Raw genomic sequence first — 19,179 nt, forward strand, 5'->3', positions numbered from 1 at the left:
GATTAAAGGCATAAACAGTCTAATCCTTCCTTTGAAATACTTTTCACTAGGACATAATCTAGTGTGTTATTATTCTAGGAACACTATTTCCTGTTCAACCATTTATTTACTTATGAACACAAATTAATCCTTACCTGAATCAGTATTTTCATTAGAGGCTTCAAAATGACATTTTTCAGATTCTCTCATTCAACATTGTGTAGCTGCTGTTCTTATATAAAGTAGAGCTTTTCCTTGTCAACTGAACTATTTAGTTAACCCATAATGCATTTCATACTGAAAAATCAGGGAAATGCCTGATCCTTCCCTTTACCAGTTTATAAAGAATTATTTAAAATAGCAGTCTTGAATGGCAACAGATGAAGTTTTCAGTCCTTCTGTTTTTTAAATAGCATTGTGCAGTTACAGATTTTTCATTATTCAGTATGTTTCAATCCTCTACCATCTTTACTCTTTGATTTTCAAATTATCATGACTGGCTAGTTGTGGACAGATTTTTAGTCTGTGAATCTGAAGCTCATGAGAATTCTGGAAGTTATCAGTGTTTAAGTAGTGGTTCAAGTCACAGGAGTAGATAATGCTGGCTAAGAAGGCATAGGGTGAAAACTAAGCAGCCCAGGTTAGAGATTTAAGCAACTTCTAGCATTATAGAAATAATCCTTACATGTGGACTTGTGATTTTTTTTCTTTTTGAAATTTTCTTTAGTCTCTTACAACATATTTTCCTGAAATGACCAGAAATTACCAATTTAATTCATATCCTGATTGCTTCTGTTCTAATTTGTTGACGTTTTTCTCTGTTCTTTCTATTTTGATTTGTTTTTGAGCTCCATCCACTCAAAAAAAAATTTTTTAACTCAGCTTTATTGTTGAGTATGCACAATTATAATGTAAATGAAAAACTAAAATATATAAAAATATTGTAAGAAGTTCCTAGAAAACTAGATCAAAGTCATCCATGATGATAGCACATACATAGTAAATGTAGGAGGTAAAATTATATTCATGACCTTTACTGTCTCATTAGGTGTTTTTTTTCCCTCCCTTAAAATATATGTTTTATAAACTAAAGTCTTTATAAATAATATAAAATCTCATCACTGTTATTAGATGCTGTAAATATCCATTTTCTATTGGATGTCTTTTTAGCAGACATTTTATATGGGTAAGAAATATATAGAATTACTAACATAACACTCTTAGAGTAAAAATTAGGGTCTGTACCATTTGAATTTTTTTTTTTTTTTAAGATTTATTTGGAAGAGAGAGGGAGAGAGAGAACACAAGCAGGGGGAACGGCAGGTAGAGGGAGAGGGAGAAGCAGGCTCCCCCCTGAGCGGGGCTCGATCCCAGGACCCTGAAAGCATGACCTGTGCAGAAGGCAGGCGCTTAACCAACTGAGTCACCCAGGTGCCCCTGTACCATTTGAATTTGTCTGATGCCCAATAAATAGGGATTGATGATAAATATGGAATGATGATAATGTTGATGACAGTGGCAGCAGTGAATTCCAGTGCCTTAAGTGTACCACACTTGGAAATCTAGGTTCAGTTTCCACTGACCATGTCACTTTTTAAAAAAAAGTCATAAAACTCTATCAGTCTCTTCAAATCTTTTAAAACAAGGAATACAATATTGTTTATGTTAATGTACTATATATATTTATATTTCTTTAAAAAATTCTGTTGCATTTAGAATTTAATAAGGTGTGACTGGGAAGGTTTTAGTACTCCACTGGGATAATGAACTGTTATTTTTAATAACTTATTCCATCAGTAATTAATAACCGCAGGCTATTTTGAATCCTTATAGTCACTGTTGGAGGCCCATGATATCGTGGCATCAAAATGTTATGATTCACCTCCATCAAGCCCAGAAATGAATAATTCTTCTATCAATAATCAGTTATTACCAGTAGATGCCATTCGTATTCTTGGTATTCACAAAAGAGCTGGGGAGCCATTGGTGAGTAGATAAATCAGTGCTTTTTAAAATCTGAAATCTGACATATTTGTGGCTCAATCATGTCTTTTTTTCTTTTTCATAATTTGTATTATTATAAAAACTTCAATTCATGTTTATTTGTTTTATCAGTGTTTTTTTGGCTTGTATATAAATACACAACTGATGCTCTCTTAACTTAATATAGCATACAAAATTAAGCCAAAATAAAATGTTAAGCTGAAATAGAGGCCAGAAGAAGTTTGGTAATGGGCAGCAAAAATTACAGAAGATAACTACCCCATTTCTTCCTATAACCTTTGAAGAAATGAGCTCAAGTTGCTTGCTAACGATAGTATCAAAACACAAAAGAAAGTTATTAAGAATTGAAGCATGGTGGGACTCTATAAGTAGTGAAGTTTTCTGTTCCCTGCTAAAATTATTATTTCTGGGTCCTGACTGTAAGAAAAAAAGAAAAGCTTGGAACAAGGCCATCAGAATGCATAAATACTTTTTCTTCTCCTTTGAACTTTTTATCCTGTGGAATGCAATTCCCATGGAAGTCCTGTTTTTATGGGGTGGTATATGTCATCACAGTTGCCTATGGTATAATGAGATTAAAATATTGAGACAGAGAGCAGAGGAAAAGTAGGAACAATTAACTCACCTACTTTTAGAATTATTTTCTTGTATATACATATTAATGAATATTTAAGATTTCTTCCTAATCTAAAATCAGTGATAATTCTGTTTTTTTATTTTCTTTAGGGTGTAACATTTAGGGTCGAAAATAATGATCTGGTAATTGCCCGAATCCTTCATGGAGGAATGATAGATCGACAAGGTCTGCTTCATGTGGGAGATATCATTAAAGAAGTCAATGGTCATGAGGTTGGAAACAATCCAAAGGAATTACAAGAATTACTGAAAAATATTAGTGGAAGTGTCACCCTAAAAATTTTACCAAGCTATAGAGATACCGTAACCCCTCAACAGGTTAGTAATAAAATTCTTCGTAATATTAAGAATACTTTCATTTCTTTAATCACACTGTTGGATATAACCACCACTTGCTCCTCTTGCTAAAGAAGAGAGGAAAAACCTATGATTTAAGTGTTCCGAATTGCCTTATTTTGTCATGGGTGAATTTTTGAATTTTTAAACTATTAGCACTGTCTTATTAGGAAGGAATAACAAAATGTCTTTGTGAACACTATGAACCCTAACATTACAGTAACTTACAGCTAGGTATCTGAAAAATCATAAAGCCTTTTAGTCATTAATCTAGCAAACATTTTTGGCACCTGTTATGTTCCAGGCATTGTATTAGGCCCTGTGAGAGGATAAGAATATAGCTCCAAATACCTCTTGCTTAGTGTTCCTGTGATGAGCTGTATGGGGAATGAGGTAAGAAAGGGAGAATGGGTGTATAGATTGAGAAGAATCTTGAATACCTGGATTGTACACATTTGATCTGATTTTTATAACTAATTTTTAGGTAAAGTAGATTATTGAACAGGGTAATGTCCTAATGACAGTGATCATCTAGTTTCATCATGTTGAGTGAATTTCCAAAAGGAGAGAAGTGGTATCTGATATCCTGTAACCTGGAAGCAGAACTTTGGAGGTGTGAGGTGATTTCTGAGAGGCAACTCTAAAAGAAGGTTAACACTGTTTGGGTTCAAATACCAATGCTACCACTTACTAGCTTAGCCTCTCTGTGCTTCATTGTCTCATATATATAGTTAGGGATAATATTTCTTTTCTCAGAAGATGTTATGAGGATTAAATGATTTAGTTCATGTAAAGCTCTCTTAGCAGCGCCTGGCACATAGCACTCAAAAAGTAGCTGCTGCTGTTGTCGTGATGGTGGTGATGAAGTAGTGATGGTATAATAGAATTGTAAAGAAAGAAATGTAATAAAGTAATTGCAGAAAAAGATTTGGCAATCATAGTGGGAGTGTTGGAACTGAGGAGAGGGTTTAAAGGACTAGATAATGTAGAAATAGGAAATATCAATGTTTTAGATTGATACCTTTAATTATTCAACTTCATTCCACAAATTTATTGTTTCATGAGTAAGTGAAATGGTAAGTTTTCACATAAGATACTGCCAGTGATCTTATTTTCAATATGAGAACTTAAAAGTCTAGTTTTTATATTTCCATACAATTCTTTGAAAAAAACATGTTGAGTACCTGTTTCACATAGTTCTTTGAAGGATAGGACAAAATGTATACATTTTTTTTAAGTTTTTATTTTAATCACCTGGTGTTCAACATGACAAGTGCCCTCCTTAATCCCCATCACCTATTTCACTCATCTCCCTACCCACCTACCCTCTGGTAACCAGTTTGTTCTCTATATTTGAGTCTGTTTCTTGGTTTCTCTCTCTCTCTTTTTTTTCCTTTTGCTTGCTTGTTTGTTTCTTAAATTCTACATATGAGTGAAATCATAAGGCATTTGTCTTACTCTGACTGACTTATTTCACTTAGGATTATACTCTCTAGCTCCATCCATGCCATTGCAAATGGCAAAATTTCATTCTTTTTTATGGCTGAATAATATTTCATTATATATATGTATATGTGTGTGTGTGTGTGTGTACCACATCTTCTTTATCCATTCATCAATCGATGGACACTTGGGCTGCTGCCATACCTTGGCTATTGTGAATAAAGCTGCTGTAAACATAGAGGTGCCTGTATCCTTTGCATTGGTGTTTTTGTATTCTTTGGGTAAATATCCAGTAGTGCAATTGCTGTATCATAGGGTAGTTCTATTTTTAACTTCTTGAGGAACTTCCATACTGTTTTCCACAGTGGCTGCACCAGTTTGCATTCCCACCAACAGTGCAAGAGGGTTCCTTTTTTTCCACAACCTCATCAACACTTGTTTCTTGTGTTTTTGATTTTAGCTATTTTGACAGGTGTAAGGTGCTATTTCATTATAGTTTTGATTTGCATTTCCCTGATGATGAATGATATTGAGCATCTTTTCATGTGTCTGTTGGCCATCTGTATGTTTTCTTTGGAGAAATGTCTGTTCATTTTTTTTAATTGGATTATTTGGTTTGGGGTGGTTTTATAAGTTCTTTATGTATTTTAGATACTAACCCTTTATTGGATATGCCATTTGCAGATATCTTCTCCCATTCTGTAGGTTGCCTTTTAGTTGTGTTGATGGTTTCCTTTGCTGTGCAGAAGCTTTTTATTTTGATGGAGTCCCAATAGTTTAGTTTTGCTTTTGTTTTCCTTGCCTTAGGGGACCTATCTAGAAAAAAGTTGTTATGGCCAATGTCATGTGCTCTTTCCTAGGATTTTTATGATTTCAGGTCTCACATTTAGGTCTTTAATCCATTTTGAATTTATTTTTGTATAAGAAAGGGTGTAAGAAAGTGGTCGTTTTCCCGTAACTATTTGTTGAAGAGACTTTTTCCCATTGGATATTCTTTCCTGCTTTGTCAAAAGATTAACTGACCATATAATTGTGGATTTCTTTCTGGATTTTCTATTCTGTTCTATTTATCTATGCATCTGTTTTTGTGCCAGTACCATACCGTTTTGATTACTACACCTTTGTAATATAACATGAAGTCTGGAATTCAGATGCATCCTGCTTTGCTTTCCTTTTTCAATATTACTTTGGCTATTCAGGGTCTTTTGTGGTTCCATATAAATTTTAAGATTAATTGTTTTAGCTCTGTGAAAAATGCTGATGGTATTTTGATAGGGATTGCATTAAATGTGTAGATTGCTTTGGGTAGTATAGACATTTTAACAATGTTTTTTCTTCTAATTCGTAATATGGAATGTCCTTCCATTTCTTTATATCATCCTTAATTTCTTTCATCATTGTTTTATGGTTTTCAGAATACAAGTCATTCACCTCTTTGGCTAGGTTTATTTCTAGGTATCTTATTAATTTTGGTGCATTTGTAAATGGGATTATTTTCTTAATTTCTCTTTCTGCTGCTTCATTATTGGTGTGTAGAAATACAACAGATTTCTGTAGATTGATTTTGTATCCTGTGGCTTTAATGAATTTGTTAATCAGTTCTCCCAGTTTTTTTGTTGGAGTCTTTTGGGTTTTCTTTATATAGTATCGTGTCATCTGCAAACAGTGAAAGTTTGACTTCTTCCTTGCTGATTTAATTTTTTGTTGTCTGATTGCTGTGGCTAGGTCTTCCAATACTATGTTGAATAAAGGTGGTGAGAGTGAACATCCTTGTTTTGTTCCTGATCTTAGGGGAAAGGCTCTCAGTTTGTCCCCACTGAAGATGATATTAGCTGTGTCTTTTCATATATGGCCTTTATTATGTCGTGGTATGTTCCTTCCAAACCTACTTTGTTGAGGAATTTTATCATGAATGGATGTTGTACTTTGTCAAATGCTTTTTCAGTGGCTGTTGAAATGATCATATGGTTCTTATCCTTTCTTATTGATGTGACGTGTCATGTTGACTGATAGTGAATTTTGAACCACTCTTGCAACCCAGGAATAAATCCCACTTGGTCGTGGTGAGTGATTTTATTAATGTATTGTTGGATTTGGTTTGCTAGTATTTTGTTGAGGATATTTGCATTTATGTTCATCAGAGATCTTGGCTTGTAGTTCTCTTTTTTTTGTGGTGTCTTTATCTAATTTTGGTATCAGGGTAATGCTGGCATTATAGGGTGAATTTGGAAGTGTTCCTTCCTTTTCTCTTTTTTGGAATAGTTTGAGAAGAAAAGATATTAACTCTTCTTTCAGTGTTTGGCAGAATTTGCCTGTGAAACCCTCTGGTCTTGGACTTTTGTTTGTTGGGAGTTTTTTAATTATTGATTCAATTTTGTTGCTGGTAATTGTTCAAATTTTCTATTTCTAATTTTCTATTTTTTCCTGCTTCAGTTTTGGTCGGTTATATGTTTCTAGAAATTTATCCACTTCTTCTAAGTTGTCCAATTGGTCAGCATATAATTTTTCTTAATATTCTCTTATAATTGTATTTTTGTGGGGTTTATTATTCTCTCTCATTTGTGATTTTATTTGGGTCTTTTCTCTTTTTTTCTTGATAAGTCTGGCTGGTGGTTTATCAGTTTTATTGTTTTTTTGTTTTTATTCTTTTTGTTTTTTTGAAGAACCAGCTCCTGGTTTCATTGATCTATTGTTTTTTTTAGTTTCCATATCATTTATTTCTGCTCTAGTCCTTATTATTTCCTTCCTTCTTCTGATTTTAGGTTTTGTTTGTTCTTTTTCTAGTTCCTTTAGGTGTAACGTTAGGTTGTTTGAGATTTTTCTTCTTGAGGTAGGCCTGTATTGCTGTAAACTTAGTCTTAGAAATGCTTTTGCTGCGTCCCAAAGGTTTTGTACCATTATGTTTTCATTTTCATTTGTTTCCATGTATTTTTAAATTTCTTCTTTGATTTCCTGATTGATCTATTCATTGTTTAGTATCCTGTTATTTAACTTTCGTGTATTTATAGTCTTTCCAGGTTTTTTCTTATGGTTGACGTCTAGTTTTATAATAGTGTGGTCGAAAAGATGCATGGTATGACTTTGATCTTTTTTAATTTGTTGAGGCTTGTTTTGTGGTCTAATATGTGATCAGTTCTGGAGAATATTCCCTGTGCACTTGAATAGAATGTGTATTCTTCTGTTATAGGGTGGAATTTTCTGAATATATCTGTTAAATCCATCTGGTCCATTGTGTCACTCAAAGCCATTGTTTTCTTGTTGATTTTCTGTTTAGATGATCCTTCCATTGATGTAAATGGGGTGTTAAAGTTCTCTACTATTATTGTATTATTATTACTTCCTTTATGTTTGTTATTAACTGTTTTATGTATTTGGGTGTGCCCATAGTAGGTGCATAAATACTTAAAATTGTTATATCTTCTTGTTGGATTCTCTCTTTTATTATTCCATAGTGCTCTTCTTTGTCTCTTGTTATAGTTTTTGTTTTAAAATCTTTTGTCCAACGTAAGTATTGCTACTACTGCATTCTTCTGACATCCGTTTGCATGATAAATGTTTCTCTGTCCCCTCAGTTTCAATAGGCAGGTGTTTTTATGTCTAAAATGACTTTCTTGTAGGCAGCATATAGATGGGTCTTGTTTTTTTAATCCATTCTGTCACTTTATGTCTTTTGATTGGAGTGTTTAGGCCTTTTACAGGTTAAGTAATTATTGATAGATATGTATTTATTGCCATTTTATTACTTGTTTTATGGTTGTTTCTGAACATTTTCTCTGATCCTTTCTTGTCGTTCATGGTTTGCTGGTTTTCTTAGTGATATATTTGGATTTCTTTCTCTTTATTCTTTGCATATTCATTAGTGGTTTTTGATTTGTGGTTACCATTAGGTTTCTGTATAACATCTTCTGCATATAGTAGTCTATATTAAATTCATAATTGTTTATGTTTGAATCCATTCTTTACTCTTCTCCTACCCATGTTTTAGATATATGGTGTGTTAATTTACATCTTTTTATTTTGTGAGTTCCTTGACTGATTTTTCACAGAAATACTCATTTCTGTGATTATTCAAAATGTTGAATATTCTGTGAATATTCAAAAACTGCTTTTTTGTTTTCTACCTTCATACTGTCATTTTTGGTCTTTCCACTCAAAGAGTTCCCTTTCATTTTTCTTGCAGGGTTGGTTTAGTGATCATGAACTTCTTTAGTTTTTATTTGTCTGGGAAAATCTCTCTCTCCTTCTATTCTAAATGATAGCCCTGCTAGATAGAGTATTCTTGGCTGCAGGTTTTTCCCATTCAGCATTTTGGATATGTCATGGCACTCCTTTCTGGCGTGGAAAGTTTCTGCTGAAAAATTCACTGATAGCCTTATAGGGTTTCCTTCATATGTAACTGTCTTCTTTTGTCCTGTTGCTCTTAATATTTTTTCTTTTTCACTTTATTTTTCCATTTTAATTACAGCATGTCTTTGTGTGGATCTGCTTTGATTTTGTTGGGGGTTCTCTGTGCCTCCTAGATCTGGACATCTGTTTCCTTCCCCAGATTAGAGAAGTTTTCAGCTATTATTTCTCCTGATAAATTCTTTGCCCCCTTTCCTCTCCTTCTTCTGGGACTTCTATAATATAAATGTTATTACATTTGATGGAGTCACTGAGTTCCCTAAGTCTGTTCTCATTTTGCATAATTCTTTTTTCTCTCTTTTGTTCAGCGTACTTTCCATTACTCTGTCTTCTAGGTTATTAATTCATTCCTTTGTTTCTTCCAGCCTGCTGTTCATTCCATCAAACATATTTTTTACTTTATTTATTGAGCCTTTGATCTCTACTGTATTATTCCTGATCTCTTTCTTAATGGTTTCACTGATGTCCTCCACTCTCTTCTCAAGTCCATTGAGGATCCTTATGATCATTGCTTAAAATTCTTTATCAAGCATGTTACTTAAATCTGTTTCACTTAGATCTCCCGCTGTGGCTTTGTCTTTTTCTTTCATTTGGTACAAATTCCTCTGTCTTCTCATTTTGTCTAAGTCTCTGTGCCTGTTTCTCTGTGTTAGGAAAGTTAACTATGTCTCCTGTTCTTTGAGGGTAATGGCTTTATAAAGAAGCAGTCCTGTAGTGCCCTGCAGTGTAGTGGCCCCTGTTCCCCAGCACCAAGAAAAGAATCATGAAAGAAAAGGTATTTGAAATTAGACATTTCACATCACTAGTACCTCTCAGACCTCCTGTATTTCTCAAGTGGCACATTTCCATTTGGACTTGAATAGATTGGAAAAGTAGAACCTAAGATTTATTATTTTTTTATTATGTGTTGTGTTAATTAGGAAGATTTTTTTCCCCCCTGTGGTTTAAATCAGAATTCTTACTGGTTTACCAAGGCTATCATGGACTTTTAAAGGCAAGATACATTTTTATAATATTAATATGTTACATGTTAGCACTTTGGCTCAAATTCCTTTCTAGATTCTGCACCTGGTGAACTGGTCTGAATAGTGTAAGATGCAAGGATCTTTAGTCCTGTCAGGCTTAAATTTATTCCCATCCCATGCCTACTCAAACTCTTTTATTTTAGCGTTTAGAACTGGGAGAAAAGATGTAAATGGGTTAGGAGAGGTCATCTAAGCCTGAGGCAGTTCTCAGGACTATCTATCATAAAAAAGAAAAAAGACTATAACATGAAGGCTTCCAAAGGTGAGCCAAAACATGTCTAAATTGGGTTATTTTTTAAAGTGAATAAGGAAATGATTACTAATTATGTTGGAACAATACCTGTCCTGTACAAACTATGGTCATTTTCCTCAGGGAAGCTATGGGGAGGCAAGAGCATTTAGCCTCTTCAGCTCTTTCACTAGAAGCTCCATCATGTAGTCCTCATGTGCCTATCCCTCTGGACTGCTATGAGAGCAGAAGGGAGCCAGGAGCTCTCCCTGCCAGGTGGTGTTTCTCAGAGCACGATCAGTAGATCATTTTTATCAGAATAATTGAGGTGCTTATAAAAATCAAAATTTTTCATGAGATCTAAGAATCTATAATTATAAATTTGAGACCAAGGTAAATTAGAAATTGTAGCTAATTCTGAGGTTCTTCAACTTACGTAAAGGTTTAATTCCCAAAGGCTGTTGATAATTCCATTTGTTCATTAAGGCCAAACTGATAGGAATTCTCTTACTCATCTTTAAGGCCACCATGATGTAGGTACCAAAAATATTTTAAGAAAAATTGCAGTTGCATATGCATGTAAAAATTCTTTTTTTTTTTTAAGATTTTATTTATTTGACAGAGACACAGCGAGAGAGGGAACACAAGCGGGGGGAGTGGGAGAGGGAGAAGCAGGCTTCCCGCCGAGCAGGGAGCCCGAAGCGGGGCTCGATCCCAGGATCCTGGGATCATGACCTGGGCCGAAGGCAGATGCTTAACGACTGAGCCACCCAGGCGCCCCTGCATGTAAAAATTCTTAACAAAATAATAGCAAATGAAATTTAATGATATACAAAAAAGATAAGAGGACATGTTCAAATTGGATTTATCCCATGGATGCTAGGATGATTTCATATTGGAAATCAGTGTGAAACCAAGCATATTAACAGATTTAAAGAGAAAAACTTCAATAAAGAATTTGACAAAATTCAATACATAGTCATGATTTAAAAAAAAAAAAAATGACTAGTAAATTGAGAACAGAAGGGAAGCTCCTTACTCTTATTTTTATAAAAAGCACTAAAGAAAACATTATTCTGAATAGTTGAATATTAGAATCATTCTCTTTAACATCAGGAACTAGACCCTCAGGTGGTCTGCCTAAGACTCTAGTACAACCCTACTCCCCCAGGAAGCCTCATTTCCATTCCAACAACATCAAAGAACCTACCATAAACGAAGAGAAACTTGCCAAACTTCAGACATAATTGTGCATTGGTTAAAAAAAAAAAAAAAAAGCCTTGAGATGGTATATAGAGTAACAGATGATACAAGAAATATCTGTTACAATAAGTGATAAAAATTTTCAGTTCTCCTTAAAGAAACTAAGAATAAGCAGTATCTCTGATATTAAAGAAGTTAAGTGTATTTGCAAACTAGGGAATGGTTATCTGCTTACTTTAACAACCCTAATGCTCAGACGTCTCTGGTAGCAAACACTTTTACCATTACCAGCCATGCTGAGACACAACCCTTGACAAAAATGCCACCTGGCTTAGACCAACTTGGTATTGAGAAGCTTAAGGACACTGGCAGAAGCTGAATGGAAAAGCACCACTTGCTATTGGGGAGAAGGGTGATCTTGTTCAGAGTTTTGATGGGGCTTTCAATAATTAGGCAAATAATTGACTAGAATTATTTTTAAAATAATAAAACTTCAATAATTTTGACTGCTTAAAAAATTTTGTTTAGGGCAAATGGATACAGAATGATGAAATACAGAAACGTATAATATTGTAAATTCTGAGACCCTTGGACACTGCTGTTTTTTAATTATTGCATATACACAATTATTTGTTTGTAGTTAATTAAACCAAAGAAGCCACAATATAAAGTTTAAAAGAAGGATTGATAAAGTCTTGGCCTAGTTACAAAAAGTAAGAACTAGAGAAGGATGTTCACTTACACCACTTCAATTTAATATTTTACTGAAAGTTTCATAAGCCCAAAAAGACAAATTATAGAAGCAAAAAGTTCAGAAAGAAAATAAAATTTACTATTTTCAAATGATATTTTTTTGCATAGAACGTCCCCAAGACTATAAATTAATAGAAATGAGTTTAGCAAGATATTTGAAAATAAGATTAATATACAGAAGTCAGTTGCATTTCTGTATGTCATCAACAAACATCAAAGTATGTAACTAAGACAAACATCATTTACAGTAGAGTCAGAGAATGTCACATTTATGTCTAGAAATAAATCTATCAAAAATATTCGAGGCCTCTACACACACAAACACACATTATGATGAAGATCTAAATAAACAGATATGTTCATGGACAAGAAGACAATATTGTGAAGGTGTCAGTTTTCTTCAAATTGACTTTTATATTCAACAAAATTCTAATAAGATTTTTCATAGTATTTGATAGGATGAATAGCCCATACACTTCTGAGGCAGAAAAGCAGGAATGGGGCATTACTAATATATAGGATTTAAGATACCATCATGGTATTGGCATAAGAGCAGATAGAATGATTAATAGAATAGAGAGTTCAGAAAGAGAGCTAACACATGTACTATTTTGTTAAGATGATATATCTTTCAGTGAGAAGAGGAGAAACTATTCAATGAATGAAACTGGTTATTAATAGGGATAACATGAAGTTGTGTTCCTGTTTCACTTTACGTACACAAATCAAGTAAAAGGAGACAGTGAACATATGAAGAGATATTAAAAATCACAGTGTAGAATACCATTTTATAACATTCAATTGGCAAAAAGTGTACATGTGACTCTACAGTATCACTTCTACACTGCTGGTGGCAGTGTAAATTGGCATAACCACAGGGGGCAGGGGCGGGGAGTTTAGCATTATCAGAGTTGAGTGTTCATGTATACCGAAACACAGTAATATCCTAGAGCAGTTCATATGTATGTACAGCTGGAAACATGTTCATGTTAAGAAGTATATAAATTCCAAAAGATTATATGCTGTGGTGTGATATAATTTTTTATGTTTAACTAAATGCATACTTTTAAAGAATGCATATATTTGCACAATAAAACTATATGAAAGGAAAGCAAAGAGTTAACACACGATTCAGGGTAAGGGTTACCTTAGCTGGGGAAGCCAGGGTGATGGAATGGAATGGAGTGAGAGCAGGAGGACCCCTTAAGGTTCTAGCCTCTGTTTTGGGTACAAGTGTATGGCTGTTTATCACAGTTTTAAAAGGAATAAAATAAAAATAGGCTTTGCATGAACCAGTGATTTAGTGTGATATAAATTAAGAATAATTATTAGTAGTATAATTCTGAACAGTCCAGTTTAATAGATTTTTTAAATAATTTTTTTGACAGAAGCTTAAATTTGTGGCCCACAGATGGATATTTACCAAATAGGAGTGTGAATTGCCCCTCAGAACTTTTTTTAAATAAACATATATTCTAGCCTCCCTGCTGATTGAAAATGTGTGTGTGGCTGCATTTAATTGAGTAGGCTGAGTTCATGTACTTTGAAAATCTTTAGAAAAATAACATCCTTCCTTAATCATCTCTGCTATTGTCATAGTGAACTTCATAGCAACTATCACTGCATTCGCCACCTTGTCACTTGTTCTAATTGCAAATTCAAATGGACCTGAAAATACGTGTTGAGACTGAGGGTGTGTAAGGAACTCTTACACTATGTTCAGACGATGTATTCCCAAATTTCCAACCACCTTTTGATTTAACATAAGGGTCATGGTAGAGCTATTTCTACAGCCATTTCATCTATTTAATTTCTTTTCTCTTACTAATTATTATCCTTTGTATAGGCCCAGCATAGTCCTGTGTAATATTTTATTTTTTCAGTACTTCTGAAATTTTTATATTTACTTCTAAAATATATCTTTGAGATAAAGCTTATATAAATAGCATATATTTAAAGTATACAATTTGATAAATGTAGATATACGTACTTGTGAAACCATCAACATAATCAAGACAACATATATATCTAGCACCTCCAGAAGTTTCTTTGTATCCATTGATAATCCTTTCCTCCTTTTCCCTCCCCCACTGCATTCCAGGCAAGCACTGCTCTGCTTTCTGTCACTATAGTTTAGTTTACATTTTCCTTATTTTTATATAAATGGAAGCATGCAACATGAATCATCTTTGCTGTTTATTTTTTTAATCTTCTTTCAGCATAATTCTTTTGGGATTCATCCATCTTTTTATGTGTGTCAGTAGTTGATTCCTTTCTCTTGAGTAATATTCCGTTGCTTGGCTATACCATAGTTTGTTTATCCATTAACAAAACTGGATAAAAACAACAATATGAACATTTTTGTTGTTTCCACTTTGAGGCTATTATAAATAAAGATGCTGTGGACATTTACATGTAAGTCCCTTGGGTGAATATCTAGGAATTGAAGGATTGGGTCATTGTAGGTATATGTTGAACTTTCAGAGAAGTGGCCGAACTATTTTCAGAAGTGGTTGTACCAGTATACATTCCCCCCAGCATTTTATGAGAGTTTCAGCTACTGTACATATTCCAACATTTGGTATGGTCAGTCCTTATAATTTTAGACACCCATATAAGTGTGTACTGATAACTCAATATGATTTTAATTTTTATTTTCCTGATGACTAAATATTGAGCATCTTTTCATGTTTTTATTTTTTTTTATGTCTGTTTTGGTGATTGTCTTCAAATCTTATCTATTTTTTATTGAGATTTTTTATTTAGTTTTGAAAGTTCTTTATTTTGAATACAAATACAAATCAGAATTATGATTTATAAGGATTTTCTCACAGTGAAAAGGCTTGTCTTTTCATTCTGTTAACAGTGTAATACAAAGAGCAGAAGTTCTTAATTTTGATGAAGTCCGACTTTTCCATGTTTTTCTTTTACAGATCATGCTTGTATTGTTCTGTGTAAAATATTTTTGTATAATCTAAGGTCATAAAGATTTTCTTCGATTTCTTTTTCCTAAAAGTTGTACAGTTTTATGCTTTACACCTAGCTCTAGGATCCGTTTAGTGTATGAGTTTCTGTATAGGTTTAAGATACGGATGAATGGGGGGGGGTTGCATTCTTTCATCAAATTTGGAAACATTTTGACTATTACCTCTTCAGATTATTTTTCTTTTCCCATTTCTTCTGTCCTTTGGTGACATCATTTCCACATATATTAGGCTCCTTGAAGTTGTCCCATTACTCTGTGATACTCTTCATTTATTTCAATCTTGTTACTTCCCTGTTTTTTATCTTAGTTTCTATTGCTATATCTTCAAGTTTATTTTCTTCAGTGTCTAATCTGTTAGTCACTTCTTCTTCCATCTTAGATATTTTGGTTTTCATCTCTAGAAATATAAATTGAGTCTTTTTTTTTTAAAGATTTTATTTATTTATTAGAGACAGAGAGAGAGAGAAACAGCATGAGAGGGGAGAAGGTCAGAGGGAGAAGCAGGCTTCCCGCTGAGCCGGGAGCCCGATGTGGGACTCGATGCCAGGACTCCGGGATCATGACCTGAGCCGAAGGCAGTCGCTTAACCAACTGAGCCACCCAGGAGTCTTTTTTTTTTTTTTAATATATCTGCCATGTTTCTACCTAATATGCCTAGGCCTTCCTCTAGCTTCTTGAACCTAAGAATACAATATGTAAAGTTAAAGTAACTATTTTAATGTCCTCCTCTACTAATTTGATCATGTTTATCATTTCTGAATCACTCGTAATTGATTTTTCTCCACATTTTAAATTATATTTTCCTGCTTATTTGCATGCCTGGTTATTTTTGATTGGTTGTTGTTAGACATTATGAATTTTACCTTGTTGAATGCTTGATATTTTTGTATTCTTGGAAAATTCTTAAACTTTGTTCTAGGCTACTGAAGTTATTTGGGGCAGTTTGATCATTTCAGATCTTGCTTTTTAAGCTTTGTTAGGTACAATCAGAGCGGGATTAAGTTTGGGGCATAATCCTTCCAGCTACTCAGTGCCTCATGAATTATGAGATTTTTCCACTCACCTTGTTGAGAAAAGAAATTATTCCTGACCCCGTATGACCTGCTGATACTGCTGCTTATCATGCTGGTTCTTTACCTGACTTAGTTTCCTCATACCCATGCACTGATCAGTAGTCTCCTGAAAACTAGAGGGAGTGTTCTGCAACTCTTGAGTGTGCAGCCCTTTCCTCACTGATTACTCTGTTCTGTACGCTGCAGCCACCTTGATCTCCCTGGTTGCCCAGCTCATCTCCTCAACTTGGAGACCACACAGGCTCTACTGAGATTCTTCCTTCCTGAGTTGCAACCTGGGAACTTTCTCAGTGCAGTTATCAGGGGCAACTGAATAGTTTATCTTGTTTGTTTCCATTTTTTAGGGATCACTGACTTCATTACCTGATGTTTAAAAAAACGTTTTGTCAAATTTTGTCCAGTATTTTAGTTGTTTCAAGTTGGAAAGTTCTTTATTGGTTCATCTTAGTCAGAAGCATGAGTCATTTTATCTTATATTTATTACCATGAGAATTTAATTTTTAAATAGGTGAATCATTCCCATGGTTCAAAATTCAAGAGATATAAATAGGTATTCAATTGAAATTTCTTTCATAATCCACTACAAACCTAGTGCTCACTCCCTATAAGAAACCATTCTGTTAATTTATCTTTCTAGAGTTTCTTTATTCATATGCAAGTAACTAAAAATTATATATTATTATTCCTGTTCCACCTCCTTTTCAGTGAAAAGCTTACATAGTATATACAGTACTTGGTTTTTTTCACTTAAATGTGTATCTTTAGGATCTTTCCTTATTGGTACATAGACTGCCTCTTGACACATATCACCACCTCCCCACCCTTTTTAATAGCTGCATAGTATTATATTATATAGACTTATCATTTATTTAACCAGTTCCCTATTATTAAACTATTAGGTTGCTTCCAATCTTTTGCTACTAGGACTAATTTAGTAGTTAATAGTCTTGTACATAAATCATTTTGCATATGTCTGAGCAACATTGCTGTTTAATACATTCCCAGAGGTAGATTAGTAGGTGAGAAGATTTTTGCATTTGTAATTTTGATAGCTATTGTCAAATTGTTCTCCCAAGGGATTGAACCAGATCCTCCACTAGCCTGTTAGGAAAATGCCTCTTGGCTCATAGTCCCGTCTATAGAATGTTATCAGATATTTGGATTTCTCCTAATGCAGCAGGAAGAAAATATTGTTATAATATAGTTTTAATTCGTATTTCTATTCTTAGTGATGTTGAATATCTCTTGTGTTTAAAAGCCATTTGTACTTCCCATTCTCTGTTCCATCTACTTTAGATTGTCGGTCAGTTTTTTCTTTTAGTGATAAGAATAGGAGATTGAAATACTTTAGTAGGTTGTGTTTAATAACTTCTTAATACTGAATGAACCATTAACATCCATAGTCTATTAGTAAAACACTTTACAATATACTTAGTAAAATAAAATATAATTATACTTAATCTGGTTAAATGTCTAATGACTTTAAGGTCATTACAAAATCTTTAGATCAAAGGTTGGATTAATTGATTTTTCAGACAGAATTTTAAAAGTCAAAGTAAAACCAGGCTAATCTGAATTTTTGAGCATGAGAGTAATGTTCAAAAATTAGCTTAATAAATGAAATAATAAGCATTGTTCCCTCTAGAAATATTTTACATTGAGAGATGTGTTTTGTTTCACAAATAATGACATTTCCAGAACAATTTGATGGGAATAGGGGAATAATTTTTTGAAATTTAGACTGTCTCAGAAAATCTCAACTTATGGATACAAAAATGTATGTTGTCCCACAGATAAGAATGATAAACACGTTCCTGGTTAGATGACAGGATGCTTTTACTATTCATTTGGTGCAGCTTTCTTGAGAAGTAAGGAGTATCCAAGTATTTTTTTTAAACTTTGCATACCCATCCTTTTTCTCTGCCTCATCTCAAACACCTCTACCTTTTTGCTTCTATCATTTATAATTTTCAGTTGTTATACCCTATGGACAATTAATGAGGGGAGAGTAGTTACTTTACCAAATGAGTGAAGTAATAAAATGGGCCAGTAGTTTGTTTATATTTTGTTAATTTATTATCAGTTTAAAAGTCTGGCTTTATTTATGCAATGAAAAATATATTTTTAGAGTTGCATCAGTATGGAGAGGCATCCAGCACACGTCTGTCAGGTATGATGTCATTCCAGGACATTCTCTGGTATTCCGTTTTTCTGTCTTATCAGCCAACTAAAGTTACCTTGAATAAATAATAATTTGGGTTTTCTTTTTCCATTGCCAAAACATTGAGCTGCATGCCATTTTCAAGTTAGCCAGTTGTCACATTTTAGCAATCTTAATATTGTTTGTATGCTTGCTTTTTAGATATTTCTAAAATTGCATATCAAAAAAAATTTGGCTTACTGATTTTTTAAATAATAGCCTTTCCAAAGTTATTGAAAACATCCCAAATGCTTTCTACCAAAATCATCTAATTGTAAATAACTAAAATTTTGTCACATGTTCCCAAACTTAGTTTTTTTAAATTGTTTTAATATGCATCCATCACATTACATTTTACCACACTAATGATATTATGTATCTGCTTGTGTTACTTGAATATCTTCTTTGGTTACATTTATAGAAGTATGATAACAAGTATGATAACAATGTTATTTTGACTAATTTTGTGCTTTTCTGCTTGTTAAAGTTTACTTGCTGATTAATGCCAAGTCAATTCTTCAGTAGATAAAATTTGAGTTTTTATAAATATGCATGAAAAAACTTTTAAGACAGTAATCTGAACTTGCCTTCAAAAACTGAAAATGCTTAACTTATTAGGATTTACATTAAAGTGAATAAGGAAAATATTCCAGTTATTGGAGATAACTAATAGTGGTAACTGGAATACTTTTATTAATAAAACATATTTAAAAGAAATTTGTGTAGTCCGGTGAATTTAAATTGAAAAATAGTTTCAGGGCCTTTTCAGTGTTTTTCTTACAGTTAATTTAATGTTAATTATTTAAGTCAGAGCAAGATGATTTCAGAAAAGTGTTTTCCACACAAGTTTTGGTCGGTGTAAATCTGTGTGATCATAAAAAATATATTACCAGTGATGAAAATTGGGT

The 19,179-nt window shown here is 33.3% G+C and overlaps 1 protein-coding gene across 6 annotated transcripts in view; it reads left to right on the top strand.

Annotated features, from left to right (window-relative positions):
• MPP6 (membrane palmitoylated protein 6) overlaps positions 1-19,179 on the top strand; it is a 131,278-nt gene that overhangs the window by 73,069 nt on the left and 39,030 nt on the right. For 5 of the 6 annotated variants that reach the window (XM_027573497.2, XM_027573496.2, XM_027573495.2 and 2 more), the window contains 3 exons: positions 1,813-1,965; positions 2,710-2,937; positions 18,200-18,241. In XM_027573497.2, the coding sequence (XP_027429298.1) occupies positions 1,813-1,965; positions 2,710-2,937; positions 18,200-18,241 (423 nt within the window). The remainder of the gene's footprint in view (positions 1-1,812; positions 1,966-2,709; positions 2,938-18,199; positions 18,242-19,179) is intronic. The other variant, XM_027573499.2, reaches the window with a different exon arrangement.

Source organism: Zalophus californianus, chromosome 12 (genome assembly GCF_009762305.2).
Source record: "Zalophus californianus isolate mZalCal1 chromosome 12, mZalCal1.pri.v2, whole genome shotgun sequence".
NCBI lineage: Eukaryota > Metazoa > Chordata > Mammalia > Carnivora > Otariidae > Zalophus > Zalophus californianus.